This window comes from Castor canadensis, chromosome 2, assembly GCF_047511655.1.
Source record: "Castor canadensis chromosome 2, mCasCan1.hap1v2, whole genome shotgun sequence".
Taxonomy (NCBI): Eukaryota; Metazoa; Chordata; class Mammalia; order Rodentia; family Castoridae; genus Castor; species Castor canadensis.
In genome coordinates this window covers 68,645,402-68,664,797 of record NC_133387.1, presented here as the reverse complement: position 1 = coordinate 68,664,797, position 19,396 = coordinate 68,645,402, and the positions used below count along the sequence as shown (strand labels likewise).

Sequence of the window (19,396 nt, the reverse complement as noted above, 5' to 3'; positions counted from 1 at the left end):
AAACTTGCTTTTTATCCAAATAAAAAAAGCTATTAGGTAATAAAACAAAAAAAACCCATTATGAACTATTTTTAAGCATTAACAATTTTAAAATGAGGGTGGCTTTGCTGTAACTATAAGTTAAACATAACTGAGTTTATATCTATAAGAATTTATTACTACAAAATATTCTTAAGAGAATTTATTTTTAGATAGATATATGCAGTTCATTTGTAAGGAAATGGAAGCACTATAGCTTTAGATTTGTATATAAAACTTATGTCTTATTCTTAAGACTTAAGAGGTAGGAATTTAGGGGTTTTGGTATATAAGAGTAGCAATTGCCCTGTAAATTTCCATCTTGTCTTGAGCTTCAATTTCTCTTGAAAATCACTTCAACTATTTTTACTCCCTGGTCTTTATGTTAGTATAATTTACTTATTACTGGCAATTAAGGATGATGTTTTAAACTCCAAGACCTTTGAGGATGTTAAAGGTAGTCTTTAAAAGGAAATTTTAATTCTTTTCAAGGTAATTCAAGGTTATAAGGAAGCATTTATTCAGGAAGGTAGCTGAATTAATAGTATTTTAAATAGGGGACTAAAATGTTCTGTTCCCTGGTCCAAATGTCTGTTGTTATAATGCTGCCAATACTTAGGTACACATAATAGACCTTCACATGTAGTTTTTGTTCTGTTTGCATATGCTTTGTTTAGAAAACTTATTTAAAATTTGCTTTTTCCTCAGCGGGTACACTTTTTAAGGAAAGTGTTCTTATGGTTCATGTTAAATGATTTTTCAATGAATGAATTATTTGAAAATTTATTTAAAAACTGCTGATGAAAGGAAGGAAGAAACAGGGAGTGAGGAAGGAAGGAAGGAAGGAAGGAAGGAAGAAAGGCAGGGTCAAGGAATTTTCTTCTGTCCTTTTTTGTAGGAGACATATACTACTATACAACTCTTACTATAAGATTGGCAGTGCTAACAATTCCTTTTTAAATATAACATGCTGTAGATGTATTAGAGCAGGTGTTTCTATATACAGCACAATCACTATGTAAGATTTTTATTTAATTAATATGTAAGTTTTTTTTTTTTAATCATTGCCTGGATGCATACGATGATTGAGCGGCACACATTTTTTTCTCTAGTTATAAAATAAACACTGGGAAAGTATTTAGTTATATGAACAAATACCAGTAGTTATCCTGGAGCAGTCCTTTGAAGTCAATCTCCTTGGGCAGCAGAAAGTTTTCCACAACATAAAAGTCTATTTCTAATATGCAAGCTTATGAACTTTGTAAATTCCTTAAAGCTTAGGATTTCATTTTTCACGGTAGTGCCCTTTCTAATTACTCCACACATTGGGATATCAAACTTATTGTTAAATGAATTATTGAAGTGACATATCAGGTCCTTACACCTTACTTAGTCCTGAGTGTAAATTAGGTACTCTGGGGTATGTATGCTCTCTGTTGGATCTCTAGGGTAATAGTACTAGCTGAAGCACAAGAATAGTTTACTAACTGGCTAAAATCTGAGCTGGAGGTAAAACGCAATGGAGAGTTTGTCAAATTGAGACTGTTCTTAATAGCTGCCTATAGAACACCATTTTCCCAATTTGAGACTAATATAGGCTTAAATAAACCTTTGCATTTATACTTTATTTCTACGTATACTTGGGAGAAAATATTTCACTTAGATTCAAGAAACACAAAGGGTAAGAAAATTCATCTGCAAAACATCCTATTTCCCCATATAAAATATAAGTGACACTGCTTTTTGCTCAATTTTCAAACCCAAAAGATCTTTCTGAAAATTTCTTATGCATTGCTACCTAAGTACATTCACTTTTTAGAACTCAATGAATATTTTGAGTAGCACTGTGTACAAAGCATTGTACTACTAAATTCACATAAAATCTACACTAATATGATTTCTTAGTTCTTGCCTTCATGAATTTTTTTTTATGTAAGTCAAGAGAACATAGCCAAAGAAACACCTGCTTTGGAAATGGAACCTCTGAGTGTCTCAAGGTTATTAAAAATGTTATCTAAAAAATAACTTTGGGTAAATAAAACGTGCTCATAAAATATTACACATCTTGCAGGAACCAAACAGGACATACTCAAACAGGTTAAAGTCTGTTTGAGTATGTCCTGTTTAAAGTTTTACCTCAACACTGATTACTGCTGAAAGTAGCTGTATAGTCTATATTTCAAACAAAGAACCTGGTATCTCTTATCATCAGATTATAAACATAATACCTATATTCATTTTCTCTAAACATCCAATGTTTCTTTTAAAGAAATATTCATGTAATAGAGTTTAGTCTTAGGAAGTTAAAGCTCAAAATATTTCATGGTTAGAAATTTTGAAAGGCAAAGAAGAAACAAAATTGACTAGGGTTAAGAGAGGCGTAAAAAGGCATACTACTATTCTTGTCTTTTATTTCTGTACCACCTTCTTACAACATAAGACATCCTTGGCAGATACAATCAAAAGATTGTAAAATAATTTTTTAAACAATTATTTTGGAAACAGCTCCTTGAATTCTCTAAAAGGATTAGCAGCAATGTTTCATGCTGGGTGAAAGAGAACCCTACTTTCTTTTCTGAAATGATTAATGCAGAGAAGAGGGGAGCATTTAATTCATTTTCATATAAATGTTAAAATTTCTTTTGGAATTGCAGAAACCACAATAGTACTAACTATAAGAAGATTCTTGAATTTTGGGCTATACTGTACCAATTATGTAACATACTACCTTGTCTAGAGGGGTACTTAATTCTTTTAACTTACTGCCTTTAAACTACCCTTTTCTTTTAACTTTAGATAAAAACTATAGCTGGTGGAGTGGTTCAAGTGGTACAGCACCTGCTTAGTAATTGTGAGGCCCTGAGTTCAAGCTCTATACTGCTAAAAAAAAACCCCAAAAGCAAAAAACTAAAGAATTTTGCACCACATGAAATATCCTCCTGAAGATTTTTGTTTATAGAATTAGCTTTTATCTTTGGAGTCTCAATTTCAAGTCCGAATATACCTTGATGAAGTAAATTCCATCTAAACAATGTAAATAGGTATTCAAATAATAGTAAGTTATATTACAGAGAAAATTACTTTAAGACCCTGACAGGCTGACAGGTTCCCCAGTGTGGCCAACATCAAGCATAATTTGTTCCTACATACAGAAATGTTGCCAGGTGTCAAGTCAAACATACTGAGTTATCTAGAATGACATTGGATTTAGACTATCTACTTTACAGTGCTGTGCAGCTGCAGACAATAATACTTTGTTCTTTGACTAGGCAGAAATGTGTGTGTGTGTGTATGTATGTATGTAGAAGAAATAGATACTTTCATGGATATGGAGTCAGGATGTCCCATTCAGATAACCGTGCAATGCACTTTGGAATAAGGCCTCAAATTCTCAGATGATACCCCAGATTACTGCTTACTCTAGGTCTGTCCACCTTTTTCAAGGAGCTTTCTTTTTTATGTAGTAGGTAAGAAATAATAGGGCTTGAGATCAGTGATTTATTTTCTTATAACCAAAACTGTCCCCTTGTGATCACCTCTACAAAAGAAGTAATGTATGATGATGGAAAAATGTGACTCATTTTACAAAAATATGCTTACAAGCAACGTTTTAGGAACATAGCTCTTTTGCTAAGGCAGGAACATTTGTGTTTACAACACAGATCTGAAACACCTACATGTTTTTCTGTATAACAGAACATGTTTCTCTTGGCTGCAACAATGTTTTATCTTCATATTTGAGCAGGAATTTATAAATAGGTCATTCTTAGTATTTTGGCCAAAAGGACATTTAGGCATTAGCTTTGTTTAATGTAAAACAATGAAGTATAACACCATAAAATATCATGCCAGTCTTTTCACTTTTTTACATGTACACAAAAAGTTACCATCTGAAGTCTTCTTTAATTCAGCTTTCAGTTTTTCCTGGTCTTCTACTAGTTTTTTATTTTCAGCTTCCAAAATATGTTTCTCACCCTTTCCATGGCTTTTCAAGATCTATCACAAAAGAGAGTTACAGGAAGAAGTAAGCTTAGATTGCAATAGCTAGGTAATCTTAAGAGGTTTAAAATGGCCTGAGTAAACTATCAAAAATTACTGGTCCTATTATTTTGTCCTTTTCAGTATTTTATAATTTTTTATAAGGCACTTTTACTAACAGAAACTTGATATTTGGCAAACACAAAAATGATTTCTTCTTCTTATGGATAGATCTCTAAATTAATCTTTATTTCAAATTAAGAATTTCTGGTTGGGCTGCAATTCGAATTACGTTTTCAAAATTATTTAGGTGAATAATGTGAATCTCTCTTCCTCAATTAAGTATGTAACTAAATCTAAGGGAAAAAAACCCCAGTTCTGTAGTTGATATTAATTGAAAAATCATTATGCTCTGATTGCAGTGCTATCTACTCAGACTATTTTTATATAAATTCCTAAGAATATGTCAGGGTGGAGATGGGTAAGTGAAAAATGACAGGGCCATCTCTATGTTCGGAAAATTCAATTTTATTTTCATTTTTTAAATTAACAGTCTCTAAATTAACCTCTATACAGTTCATCCTTCACAGTGCACTTTATATTTTAAAATCTATTCTGGCTTTAAAAATGTTTGTAGCTTATCTTTTCTAGGCAAGAACAATTAAAATCTGAATAGCAAAACAAATGATTAAAATAAAAATATGTGCCCACTGGTATGGATCAGTTAACTAGAGATCCATTTTCTTTTTTGGGGGTGGAACTGGGGTTTGAATTTGAAGCTTCACACTTGCTAAGCAAGTGCTTCACCACATGAACTACTCAGTCAACCTTACTGATTCTTTTTCTAATGTAAATGGTTATGTTTAACAGCTAAAACTCACAAAGTTTTAGTGGGTAATGACTAGATGCAAATATTTTACAATGCAAGGTTCTAAAGGGACAAGACAGTTTCTACTCGTAAGTAAGTGCAATCTAGGAGAAAGGACAAGACAAGAGCATAAAAATTGTAGCACAAAACCAAATAGAGTACTGCTGTGCTATAACAGTAATTAAGCAGCTCAGCAGAGGAATTAAAGCTTTAACATACATACGCGTATATATATATGCATATATACGTATATATATATATATATATGTATATAAACGTGTGTGTGTGTTTATATTTTTGGGAAATAGGAAGATTTAAATATATTATGAAAATGAATGAATATATTCTGAACTGGAAAGAGCCTCATACTTTTGAAATTAAAAAAAAATTTTTTTAAAAGAGCATGACAAGAAAAAGTTTCCCTAAACCTCCCTTAATTTGTTTACTTCAAGTTCAAAACAACTCTAGCTGTTACTGCACTAATTCAATTCATACAGTCTCCAGTGATTACCCAAATTGGAAGAGAACTACTGAGTTGCTGGAATGTTTACAGTGACTGCTTGAATGATTATGCCACTGACTTGGAAAAGTTGGATTTGTGTCAGTCTTGTAAATAAGGTTTCATTACTGCACTTGTAAAATTGTCCAAATTTATTATGTGTAATTTCATGCTGGAAAAAGATCAAGAGCTCTGGAATCTGAAACTCAAAAGCTATAAGAACACAAGCATTCACTGCCCCACCCTTCTTATCTCACCTTAGTAGGTGGGAAGGAGGGAAAAAAGTCAATAAAAAGTAAAGCTCCACAGTCATTTTAAAGCAGTTAAAGTTAACTGGAAGTTGGGTGTGGTAGTACACAAATGTAATCCTAGCACAAGGAAGGCTGGGGCAGAAAGATCGTAAGTTCAAAGCTAGCCTGGGCTACATAGTAAGGTCCTGTCTCAAAAAAACAAGAACAAAACCCAAAAGGTTAATTGTTCTTTCATAATTATTTAATTGAATATAAGAACAGAAAGGGGTCTGAGGCACCACAAGTCATTTTATAGGACAGCATGGAAGTTGTGGACACAAAACAATGTGATTATGATTATGGAATCTAGAGTCAGACTGCTTGGGTTCAAATTTTCTGTTACTATATGAGATTTTGTGCAAGTTACTTGACCTGTCTTGTGCCTCCATTTCCTCATGTATAAATTGCAGATAATGAAATACAAAACTCATGGGATTGTTGTGAGAATTAGGAAAGTCAATACCTTACTGTGAAGCATTTGAAGCAATACTTGGCATCATGTTAACTATTGTTTACAGCTAAGGAACCTTGAAGCCCAGAACTTATGAGGTGACTTGCCCTAGGTCACATTGCTAATTACTGGTAGAACTGGAACTAGCACCCAAGTCTCCTGGATCTCAAGACAGTGTTCTTTCTACTAGACAATATGCCTCTGATAGAGAGTGAGGAAGTATTTCAGCAATTTTATTGTTCCTTAGTTAATACTTCAAAATCCACATGAAGGACTGGAGGCATGGCTCAAGGGGTAGAGTCCTTGCGTAGCAGGTTTAGGACTTAAATTCAATCCCCAACGCCACGGGAAAAAAAAATTCATATGAAGTATCTTGAAATTAAATTTTTAAAAAAAATTTTTGAGACACAGTGTTATTACAGCCCAGACTGGCCAAGGACTCATGATCCTCCTGCCTTTACCTCCTGAGTGCTGGGATTATAGAAGAGTATCACCATGCTTGACTCAAAATAATTTCTGACATTCTCACCTAGGATTTTATTGGTTACCTTACTAATCAATTAGTTTTACTCTGAGCACTGACAGTACTTATATCTAATTCACAAACTTTCTTCCCTGTGTGTATTGGCTTTAGCCTAGCACATCTGTGCCTCCTCTCTGATGATGTAGGACCACTGAGTAGGTCACAACTATGCAAGAAATGGGGAACTAGGAGAACAAGGAACCAAAGGAAAGAGAAAAAAAAAAAATTATGGAAGGTCAAGGAATCAGTGAATGTGAAATAAATTTCTTCCAAGGGTAAATGTCTCTGAAAAGTCCCAAAATTTTTTGAGGATGGTGATTTTCTTGATGAACAAGATTATTTAAGTGCATCAATTATAATGTATGTGAGAAAAATACTAGTATCAAGAGCTTTATAAAAATATTTTCTATTTTCATCAAAATTGTCACTATGAATCCCCTCTGTATAATGAATATATCCTAAGAAAAAATTTTATCAAAAACTTTCCATTTTCTTAGAGCTGAAGAATAAGAGAAAAATAACTGAAGAAGAATAAAGCAATGTTCTAATAGTAGCTATAATTCATTATTCTAAGATTATGTGCATAATTTTAAAGCAATCTGGATGCATGATAAATCCTTCCATAGATATGAGGCTATGTGCTTTTGAATTTAGTCATCATATACTAATCAAAGCTTTGAGGACTATAGTTTTGTATTTACTACTGTGAAATGAGATCAAAGGATGGAAAATGAAGCAAATAACATTAAGGTACAAAATGAAGTTGATATACTGTTAAAACATTACCCAAAAAGCAAAACTAACTTATTGTTTGCTTTTGAATACAGAAAATACCAACATCTTGATTTCTAAGAACTATACTTACTTACAATACAAGAGTATTTAGAAGACATCAATGGATCGATGGCTTTGCCAAACAGAACAGAAGAGCAAAATATAAACTGGTTCTTATATTCTAAAAGTTTCCATAAAAGATCCTGTTAACAATCTACTCAAAGAAACACTTTTGAATTTTGTTTCTATGAAAAGAGGTCTTTACTTTCTTATAGTATATGAGTCAAATATCATAAAAAGTAAAGGATAAGCTTTGGACTTGTGACCATGATAGTGCTGCATCACTCACAACTTTTTACAATTATTTTTGCCTCATTTAAAAAGTTTTACAAAGCTTGCACCATATAATAGCTACTCATTTAGAACTGATAAAAGGTGGGTGAGGATATCGCTCAGTGGTAGAGTTCTTTCCTAGCATGTGTGAGGTCTTGGGTTCAATCACCAGCACCATTAAAACAAAACAAAACAAACAGAACAACAAAAAAACAACTGATGAAAGGTGGTGCTTTTAATTCTTTGTCTCAAGAGGCTGGGCTTTAGTACTTAGCTAAGGATTTTAATTCTCTACTGCTGGACTGAAAATACTTTTTACATAACTATGACTTGGTATAGTGTACAATGACTTTGTACTTCTTTTTAACAGAAAAATCTTGTCGCATTATTTGAGGAACATTTTCTTCAGGAAATTTTGCTTTACTTCTGAATAGTTCCACTGATTCTTTTTCTTAGAGCAGAATTAATGATATGAACTAAAAAAAACTCAAGCTATGAGCTCTGAGCCAAAATTTTAAATTTAAAAGAAACTCAAAGTAATTTTGTGTCTTTTATTTTTCCATTTATTGTTCTTTTTAGTCAATAGGGAAAACACTAGTACCTGATCCCCACTCTCCGTGAATGTGAGGGGAAGGCTAGGGTTCTCAAAGGAATATCATGAGCATCACCAAACTAAAGACTCTAAATATGCACAATCGTCAATGTAGCATCAATGCCCTCTGTTTCTTACACAACCAATCATACTCTAACTCAATAGGAAATGCACACAGGAAAAATTACAAAGAGTTACTTTCAGTTACGAAGTAAAATTGATGGTTATAAAAGTACAAATTCATATTTCTAGAAAGTTTTCTCCTTCGGTCATAGTAAATAGGTCTGATGACATTAATTTATTATGGAGGGAAAAGGTGGGAACTAGTAAACCTAAAGAATACTTTTGAAACAATCATTCCATACAACAATATTGTTACTTGTGGCCACTTTCTGCTAATAAATTATGAAAATGCTAGGGTTTTACTGAGACAGAGTCTCACTATGTCATCCAGACTGGCCCTGAACGTGTGATTCTCCTGCCTCAGCTTCCAGAGTACTGGCATGACAGGTGAAAAATGCTTTGTTTTGATGGTGAGAAATACTATACTACTCATTGGGCACACCAACAACATTACACAAACATGCTACAAAGAAAATTCAATACCCATTTTAGTTTTTCATTCTCTTCCATGAATTTTTTGGCAGCCTTATTAGTATTTTCTGCTTGAGATTTAAGCACTCCTTTGTTTGACAGTTCTTTTGCCAACTGAGTAATAAGTGTAACCAGACGTCTCAACACCCTAAGGGAGGATAAAAAACAGAAGTTCAGAATAATGCATAAATAGACTAATCATCAGTAACTGTATCTTTAAAAGTCATTGTCAAATGACTGTTTTAGACAAATGGTGGTGGATAAGGTAATGTTTAATGCTTTTTTATATCCAAGTTTTGCAGTTACAAGCCTGTGTCTCATTCCTTTGGAATCTTTGTTAGAAGACTAGCATTTAGAATAGACAGGTTTAGTGGTACTTTTGTTTCAGGTGATGCTGGGGATGAAACCCAGGGTCTCATGCACACAGTGGTACTTATTCTTCTTACAGAGGCCTTTAGTTTGAAGGAGTACAGACAGGACAATTTTATACTAGAAATCTTTTTTTCTTCTCCTCTTTTTTGGCCCAGTTTAAATTTGCTACTTATAGTATATTGTACAAGGCTAGAAAACTAAAAAATGCTCACTCACATCTCTTTATGGGTAGCTCCTGTTATCAGAAACTGTAATCAATTGCTTCAATCACTCATTCATTAGGTATTTACTAAGGAAGACCTATGTACTGCATGCTATGCTTGGCATGGGGTACATAACAGAGAATGAAATAAGACTGACCTCAAGGAGTTTAGATTCTAGTTGAAGGCACAGGTTAAAACAGTATTTAATTCCAATTGTGAATGGTACTAGAAGTTAAGGTATTTACACATTCTAAGAGATCATATAATAGAAGAGGGAATGATGGTTACAGAATGAGGTCCTCTGAGAGAGATGCTGAAGAATGAGTAAGAGTTAGTTAGGTTATGGAAAGACACAAGAGTTCTGGCAGATGAAATAGCTTATGTGAAGACCCCAAAGTGGGAAGGAGACAGGTAAAACTCAACAAATATTTGTTGTAAGAACGAACAAATGAATGAATAGTGAGTATGAGTGGGGGTGGAATGTATTATACATATTGGAGAACAGTATGAGAGAATGCTTCGGAGTCAGCGCCACAGATCATTCAAGGTCCTATGGAACTAGCACACTTACTATGGAACTAGCACACTTACTATTACTTGTAATTTGGGTATACTGTCTGAGTTCTTTTGAGAAGACATTAGTTAAAAGATCTTAGTACAGGTGGAAAAAATGAGAAAAAGAATCTTAAATAATGTTTTAAAATTGTGCTTCTTTTTTTTTTTTTTTTTTACTTACAGCCAAAAAAATAATGAAAATCCAGAAATGTAAAGATTTCTTTGAGATCTAAAAAGTTTCATTTGTGTATGTTCATAGGCCCCAGGTCTGTTGGTTGTGCTCTTCTCGATGACATGATTTGAAGAATATTTCCTTACTTCTCTCACAGCATCTATTACAAAGAGAAAATATTACCTTGGTATAACTTTGGAATAACTTACCAAACTTTCTGTAAATGGAAAGTAGTGGCAGATTATTACTGTGGCATTCTTTTTTTTTTAATCATTCATCTAGGATTTACCATCACTGTGTTGTCACCTCTTGCTGTACTGTAAAATACTATTATTTCTTACTCTTTCTATCCCTAAGGATGTCTAAAGTTGAACTATGGACAGTAATAAATATATTATCTCATCACAATCAATTCCAAGAGACTATATTTCTCACATTTTATTTCATCCACTATTACTTTAAATAATTGAGATTTTAGAAATATTTCATTACACTGAAATTTCTATCAGCATAGATTTGTTAAAATGGGCTTTGATCTACGGTGGCATACACTTCCCTGACAGGCAAGCAGATGGCACCTGCTACTGGAAATATTCAAATTGCTGCTCCTTTGTTGCTTTCAGCTCTGGTAAGTTTCAGATCCATGGGGACTATTTCCAGTGGAAAACAGATATCTTATTAGCATTTATGTTTACTCATTCTTAATGAATGGATTCTTATATGTCCTAGACAAAGTGTCTGTCTTAGATATTTCAAAAGTCAGTAGAGATACAAGCAGTTAGATTGTTTCTTTCATGTGAACATCAGTATTTCTCAGTTTTTGCCACAAAAGGAGATTCTAGTTAGAATAGCAGCTTTATTGAGATATAGCTTACATTTCATGAAGATATCCTTTTTTAAAGTGTGTAATTCAGTGAATTTTAGTATATCCACAAAGTTCTGCAACCTTCACCACTATCTAATTCCAGGACAATTTCATCACCTCCCCCCCCCCAACCCCCTGCAGCATTGGTGGTTCCTGGCAGCAACCATCAATTTACTTTCTGTTTGGGTTTGCCTATTGTGGACATTTCCTATAAATAGAATGGCATATTATGTGGTCTTTTATGTCTGCTTCCTTCACTTACCACAATGTTAAAAGGTTCATCTGTGTGATAGTATGTACCAGCACTTCATTACTTTTCATAGTTGAATAATATTCCATTGTTCAGAGAAACCACATTTGATTTATCCCTTCATCAGCCGAGGGACATTTACATTGTTTCTACTTTTTGGCTATTATGAATGAAGTTAAACATTCACGTACAAGTTTTTGTGGTGACATGTTTTCATTTCTTTCCTCTTGGTATACACCTACAAGTATATATGGAACTGCTGTTCCATACAGGTACTCTATGCTTAACTTTTTTTGAGGAGCTGTTAAACTGTTTTCCAAAAGAACTGTACCATTTTACATTCCTATAAGATGGTTCCAATTTCTCCACATCCTCAGCAACACTTGTTATAATCTTTTTTTTTTTTTTGTGGATACTGGAGTTTGAATTCAGGGTCTTATGTTTTCTAGGCAGGTACTCTACCACTTCAGCTATGCCACCAGCTATTTTTTGCTTTATTTTTCTGGTAGGCTCTCACGTTTTTTTGCCTGTGACTGGCTTTGGATTGTGATCCTTTTACCTATGGACTCCCATATAGCTGTGGATTGAACCCAGGGCCTTGTGCTTGCTAGACAAGCATTCTACCACTGAGCTCATCCCCAGCCAATTCCTTCTGTTCTTAAAATATGAGTTGTTTGAAATAATTCTTTTGTCTGGGTCATGCTATCAATCTAACACACTATTTGGTTTATTTGTTCTGGTTTATTTTTAATGTTTCAATTCCAGACTCTTTTTTTTTTTCTAAAACTTGTTTGAAGATTCCTTTAAATTTCTGGGACAAGTTAAGCACAATTGGTAATATTTATTTTTGAAGTGGTAGAATTTCTTACAAAGCTATGTGTTTTTCTGAAGTAGAGGTCCCTTCTCATAACTTTGTATGGAAAGTGGCCTGTTTTAATTTTCTGTATCTGTTGGGATTCACTTGGTAAATTATATTTTTTTCTATAAAATTACCTATTTTGCCCAGGTTTTCAAATTTATTTGCATAGAGTTTATAGCCTCTTAGTTTTTAAGACAGGGCTTCACTATGTAGGCCAGGTTGGTCTCAAATGGTTAATCTTCCTGACTTAGCCTCCCATATGCTGGAATTATAGGCATGAGCCACCATGCCCAGTTTCCCTTAGAAGTTTTTCTAAACATGTCTTTTCTTTGGCACCGGGTTTGAACTTAGGGCTATGTAGGCCCTCTACCACTTGACCCATACCTCCAGCACTGTCCTTTATATATATATTTTTGGTGGTACTAGGATTTGAACTCAGGGCCTCACGCTTGCTAGGCAGATGATAGGCAAGCGGTCTACCACTTGAGTCACTCTGCCAGCCCTTTTTTATGTGTAGTATTTTTTGAGGGTCTCACAAACTATCTTTTTGTTGTTGTGTTGTTGATGGTACTGGGATTTGCACTCAGGGCCTCAGGCTTGCTAGACAGGCACTCTACTACTTGAGCCACTCTGCCAGCCCTTGTCCTATCTTAATGGCAGTTTTCTCTTTGTCACTCATCAGATTGCTTCAATAATATAACAGGAGTATGTCAACCACTACAAATAACCATGAAAGAAAAAAAAATTAACCAATAATATTAAAGAGGTTTACAAATATACACGGTCATATAAACCCACATGTAGAATGAATCTCCTTTGTACAATAACAAAGAAACTATGTCTAAAAAGATGGAGTGAGACCAATAATAAGGGAATGAGTGCAACATACAGTCAGTTTTCTACAAATCATATGAAGATAATCTTTTTTTTTGTGGGGGGGAGCACTTATGGAAACTTTCTAATTCTGGAATGTACTTTTGCTGACACTAAACATGTTCACATAAACATATTCTTGATTTCCTATTTCCTGTCTATTATGACCCTAAAACACACACACACACATATACACACACAAATACATTAGTATTGTCTCTAGGAATACCAATCCCCTATGATAGTTACTTTATTAGAGATAATCAATACTAAAAATGAAATAAATTCCAAAGTAAAATATAGAAGCAAGCTTGAGTAATCTACTGGGTTATGTATTATTTATATCATGGTTGCTTTAGTGGACTAGGGCATTGAACTATATTACTATGTATAAAACTTAAAACTCCTTAATGAAGTAAGTTGGTGTTTTAATCCCATTTTGAGATGAAGATACCTTAGCCTTGGGGGATAAATTCTATCTCCCTAGCTTAACTATCCATGATGTTAACAGGGTAGAATTATTCACTCTGCCAATGTAGGCTCCAGCCAGCAGTCATGATTCTGCCTTGTGGCTCCCTGGCCATAGCTAACCTGATAAGGGGTTTGTACTAGCTACTCCAATTATTTCCTTTGAATTGGGATTCAGAGATGGTTAATTAATCTTTGCACATGGTTGCGGCAGTTGTATGATGTTTTCTTCCTCAGGGATAAAACGTAAGACGAAGTAAACAGAGACAGGCAGGGATACAAAAAAGGACGCTTTAGTTCCTAGTACTAGTTCCTCTTTGGAATCTGGTTTCCTTCCTTCCCTGTGCTACACTGAAACAATCTCATATTCCCCTTTCTTACTCAAGCGAGGTTAAGTTGGCTTCTGATAGTAATCAAAAGAACCTGGACGATAGGTCTCCTTTCTTATGGATAAGTGATAGCTTTCAGTAGAAATTTTAGTGATCATTTTAGAGTAAGAAGTTCACAATACTCTTCTAGAGCTAGTTGGAGCTACTGAGATTATTTCCATTTCTTCCTTAATTTCATAGATGAATAAATCAAATTCCGAGACACTATTCCAAAGGTTACTTAGTTTGTGGCCAGGTAGGGATGTGTTTTATTTCCTAACTAGTTTACTGTACTTTATTATGTGTTTAGAGATTCAATGAATAATATTAACAATAATATACCATGAGACATTTTGAAATGAGGCACAAACCCATTCATGACCTGGTATAATTACCTTCCTGTTTTTAACAATACTAGACCCTCTCACAATAGATGTTCTCAATTTCATAAAGATGACTGATTCTACTTCAGAAGCTGGTGATTTGGAACATGAAACATTTTATCACAAAATTATGTACCTACTTAATCTGTAACACAACTGTGAGGGGATTCTGAGGAAAAATGTAGTCTATAATGTGTATCAAAAGTCAAAGTGCCAAGGAGTGACACTTCAAAAAGTAGCTACGTTATCTTAGACAAGTCACTTAATCTCTCTGAGCAGTACTTCTAAAAGAACATGGTGATTATGAAGTCTCTCGGAATTTGTTTTGACAACCTTAAAGCTCTACTTTTAATTTCTAAACTATTGTTACCATGAAAATTCCAAAGATGCTGAAAAACTTGTACAGGTGCAAAAAGCTTGGATCAGAAGTGTTTGGATTTAGTTTTTTTCATTTGTTTTTGTATGGTAGAATATCTGCATATACGTACTGAGATACTGTAAAGATGGAACTCAAATGTAAACCAGAAATTCATTTATATTTCATACATACCATATATATATACATATACATATATATATATGAAGTTAATTTTATACAATGTTCTTAGTGTACTTGTGCTTTAATTGCAATCTGTCACATAAGGTCAGGTGTGGAATTTTCCACTTGTGGGGTCATGGTAATGCTCAAAATGTTTCCAATTTTGGAGTTTCTTTAATTTAGAATTTTCAGTTAGGGATGCTCAGTCTGTCCCAGTAAATATCTATAATACTTACACTTAGATTCAAATTGTTAACAGTTTGCTGTATTTGCTTTGTCTTTTTTAACACCACTTGAAACTCAAGTTGAAAAAATCATGATGTTGGGGACTAGGCATGGTAACCCATGACTGTTCAGGAGGCAGAGATGTGAAGGATCGTGATTTAAGACCAGCCTGGGCAAAATATTAGGAAGACCTCATCTCAATTAATAAGCTGGGAGTGGTGGTACATGTCTGTGCCTCCAGCTACACAGGAGTCTGATATCTGAGGTCAGCCCTGGGCAAAAACCAAGAGATCCTGCCCAAAAACTAAAGCAAAAGTGCTGGGGACATGGTTCAAGTGGTAGAGCATCTGTTCCATGAGGCCCTTAGTTCAAACCCTAGTGTTGTACTCCTCCTCCCTGCAAAAATCCTCATACTCCTAAACATCTCAGCATGCATTTCCTCAGATTAGAGACATATTCCTGTATAAAAGGTATTGGCAAATTTTTTTACACAAGAGAGTAGATGACAGATGTTTTAGGCCGTACAGCTGGAACTACTATTCATCTCTAGAGTTGTCTATGGAAACAGGCATTGACAATGTGTGAATAAGCATGGTGATGCTCCAATAAAACTTTACTTAGAAAAACAGAAATTTGGCCCATAGACTGTAGGTTGTTATACACAGTGCTGTCACAACAAAAGCTAAGAAAAAAATCCCTGACATTACCTAACAATCACTCCATACTCAATTTTTTTGCAGTGGTTCCCAAATCTGTTGTGTAGCTGTTGTTTTTAACCAGGATCTAAACCCTGAATCTAAGATTCTGCTTGAGAGACTAATGATGCTATTCTTTGTTTCTTCATAGCAAAGTCCTTGGGTACCTACAACATTACTGTACAAAGGATTGTACACCTGGTAACCATGGGAAATGAACATGTGGTAATGCAAAGCAGGCTATGCATTAGTGCATTTAAACTTTAATATAGGGCTAAGAGTATGGCTCCAGTGGTGGAGCGCCTGCCTCGCAAGCACAAGAACCTGAGTTCAAACCCCAGTACCACAAAACAAAAACAAAAACAAAAACCCATAAACCTTCAAATAACCTAAGAGGTTAAGAATCACCACACTTCCCTGAAATTTGTGCATATAGAACAGTATCAACTATGTAAAACAGTATCAATATTTACATCGTATAATATTGATAGGTTGCATAAAGTCAACTATATCAATAGCAACATCAGCTTAATTAAAAACCAAGGAATTCATTAAAAAAAGAACTGGAGTTATGCTTATTCAAAGTACGGCTCTACTACTTACCTAGAAACAGAACAATCAATAGGACTATAATGGTAAGGAAAGCTTTGTTCCAAAAAGCTGCAATCTTACCCCAGACATTAAATGAAAAAATCTTCTGCCATCTGTAAAGTGATACAATTATATTAGGTATTAAAAAACCCCAAACAATAACAAAATATAATCAAAAGTAGGCTTTAAAATGCCTTCTAGAACTAAAGTAATACTTTGGTAGTAATGTGGCAACTAAAAAGAATTAGAGAAATTTAAGTTTTAAATTTATTAATTCTGACATGACAAAATATCTCATAAAACAGAGAACAGTTTCATATTTAATAATACTTGACGTTTTATTATCTTTTGTCTGGTGGCTTAAATATTCTAAAGTAAAAATAACTTTAAAAGTTTCATTAGCATAAATTAATTTTACAAAGGTGTTTCATTGTCATTTTATATGTGTCATTTTATGACACATATATAATGTACTTTGATCGAATTCACCCCATCTATAATAGCACTCTTTCTTAAACAATTGAGAAAATTACTTTTAAAGTACATATACATGAACAAAACCTTTGAAAAGAATTCTTATAGTAAAATGTTAATATTGTTAATAAAAGTATTTATATCTGAGTAACAACATGACTAAGTCTTTTGGTCTAACAATCACCAACATTTCAGCAGTAGGAGGTCTAACTCTGCACAATTATCTATTTATTTGAAACAGGGTCTGGCTATGTAGCACAGACTAGCCTTGAATTTGTAATCCTCTGCCTCAACCTCTTGAGTGCTGAGATTGTAGGCATGCACTATTAAGCCTGGCTTTTGCACATTTATTTTTATATAGTACACTTAACATCTACTCCAAGTAAGAGATTTTTCTCTACTTTAACCAAGAGACTGCTTAAAAAATATTAAAGAAATTATATATGTATGTACCTATATATATATATATATATATATATATATATATATATATATATATGAATAGAAAAAAATCTTAAAATATATAGGCTGGTAAATTTTTACATATGTATATACCCATGTAATTTACCCGCTATCCAGAGGTCAACATCTGAACACAGAGGAAATGAGATGGGACAATAGTCTAGACGGATTGAACAATATAAGCAAAGACACAGAGGTCAGAAGGATAAGTTATAAAGGACAAAGTGTGTCCATCTTACAACTGCTAAACTTTGTAAAATATCATTTGAAATGAATAATACATTAACTGCGTCCAAAGGAGACAAATAAAGGTAATAAGCATTTAAATACACTGTAAGCACTTGCAACTATTAAAAAGTTTTAAGATTAGAACAAAAGTTGCTGGGGAGAAGGGGACAGATATAGATGAAGCAGTTCCTTTTGTCTCTATGATTTCAATTCTAAACATTTTTATATAGACACTATTTGAATTCTATATAACAAAAATTTTCTATTTTGAAAAAGAGAACATAAGTGGTAATACCTTGATGTAGGTCCAAATGTAAATTCACTTACTTCCTTAAGGTTCAATAAAAGGAGGAATGCAAGAAACCTCCTATAGGGAAAACTAGCAATTTACAGTAAGACTCAATGCATAAGCAGCTAATAACTGCTAATACATATTGAATCTTTACCAATGTATTGGCCCTAAGCATTCTTACATGCTTTATCTCATTTAGTTACCACAAGAACATATGTGGTAGATACTAGTACTACCTCCATTTTGTAGAAAGGGAAACTGACCAGAGGGAGATAACTTGCCCAAGGCCATACAATAACATGGAGAGAGAGTTGGAATATAAGTCCAGGTAGGGATTTCTGGTAGTATGTTGCTTTTAAGCACTGACTTATGTGGCAAAAGACTAGAGAAACTAAATGAACATATAACCTTTTCTTTGAAGATTATGGTGGCACACATATAAAAGGTAAAAAGAAGCTGGGCGCCAGTGGCTCATGCCTAGCTACTTTGGAGGCTGAGATCCAGCCTGGGGAAATGGTTTGAGGGACCCCCATCTCCAAAATAACCAGATCAAAAAAGACTGGAGGTGTTGCCCAAGCAATAGAGTGACTGTTTTGCAAGCATGAAGTCCTGAGTTCAAATCCCTGTCCCACAAAAAAGTAAAAAGATGTGAATACAGAGAGACATTGTATAGATGATTTCTGTGCATATATATCTTTTCTTACGTACATATGCACATGAGTATTTATATATCATGCACACATTTACACAGACATACATTTATCCAATAGTTACTTGGTCAGGATAGGTTAAAAATAATCAAAAACAAACAAACAAAAAACCCCCAACAAGGTGGGCACCAGTGGCTCACACCTGTAATCCTAGCTACTCAGGAAGATTGCAGTTCCAAAGCCAGCCTGGGCAAATAGTTTGCAAAACCCTATCTCAAAAAATACCCATCACAAAAAGGGGCTGGTGGAGTGGCTTAAGGTGAAGGCCCTGAGTTCAAACCCCAGCACCCCAAACAAACCAACCACCAACAGTATGGCAGGAAGAAAAAGACTGATTCATAAATCACTTGGACCAGCTAGGTGACCTCAGTTAGGGTATGTACCCTTTCTGTGCATCAAGAAGTGATCTGCAGAGAATTAGTGGACTGTATGAAGTAACTGAAGATTGTCCCTCCTGCAGTCAGTTCAATGTGTTCCCTCTTAAGGAAGAAAAGCAAAACAAAACAATAGTACAGTTGGTAGAACAGAAGGTAGGTGAAATCAAGGTAAAGGGCAAGCTAAGAGTTGTGAAAGACTACCTGGACCCTGGGCCAAGGTAAAACTTCCAGTCCTAGGATTTTACTGCACTATGCTTTAGTGGGTTATCTCTAGGATCTCACTTATGAAAGATTTTCTTTAATGCCATGAGTACAAACAAATAACTTGCAACATTTTTTTTTTTTGCTGTTACAAATGTGTTTCACCATTCATGCTATCAATTCCTAGATCTGAAACTAAACTCCTAATGAGTAGATTATTACAAAGGTAAAGTGAGTCAGTGCTTGGACTGGAATACTCACTCCTTCAAGACCTTAAGAAGTACTTTACTAAAGACGTAATGCTAATACATGATT

The 19,396-nt window shown here is 34.2% G+C and overlaps 2 protein-coding genes and 1 pseudogene across 5 annotated transcripts in view; 1 reads left to right on the top strand and 2 right to left on the bottom strand.

Annotated features, from left to right (window-relative positions):
• Cog5 (component of oligomeric golgi complex 5) overlaps positions 1–19,396 on the top strand; it is a 330,870-nt gene that overhangs the window by 2,685 nt on the left and 308,789 nt on the right. The gene's annotated exons all lie outside the window — the stretch shown is intronic.
• Positions 1–19,396, bottom strand: part of LOC109688497 (B cell receptor associated protein 29) — a 38,759-nt gene that overhangs the window by 18,406 nt on the left and 957 nt on the right. For all 4 annotated transcript variants that reach the window (XM_074064986.1, XM_074064988.1, XM_074064989.1 and 1 more), the window contains 4 exons: positions 16,350–16,450; positions 10,232–10,382; positions 8,933–9,068; positions 3,906–4,014 (listed from right to left, as the gene is read on the bottom strand). In XM_074064986.1, the coding sequence (XP_073921087.1) occupies positions 3,906–4,014; positions 8,933–9,068; positions 10,232–10,382; positions 16,350–16,450 (497 nt within the window). The remainder of the gene's footprint in view (positions 1–3,905; positions 4,015–8,932; positions 9,069–10,231; positions 10,383–16,349; positions 16,451–19,396) is intronic.
• LOC141421203 (small nucleolar RNA U109) lies at positions 909–1,031 on the bottom strand (annotated as a pseudogene).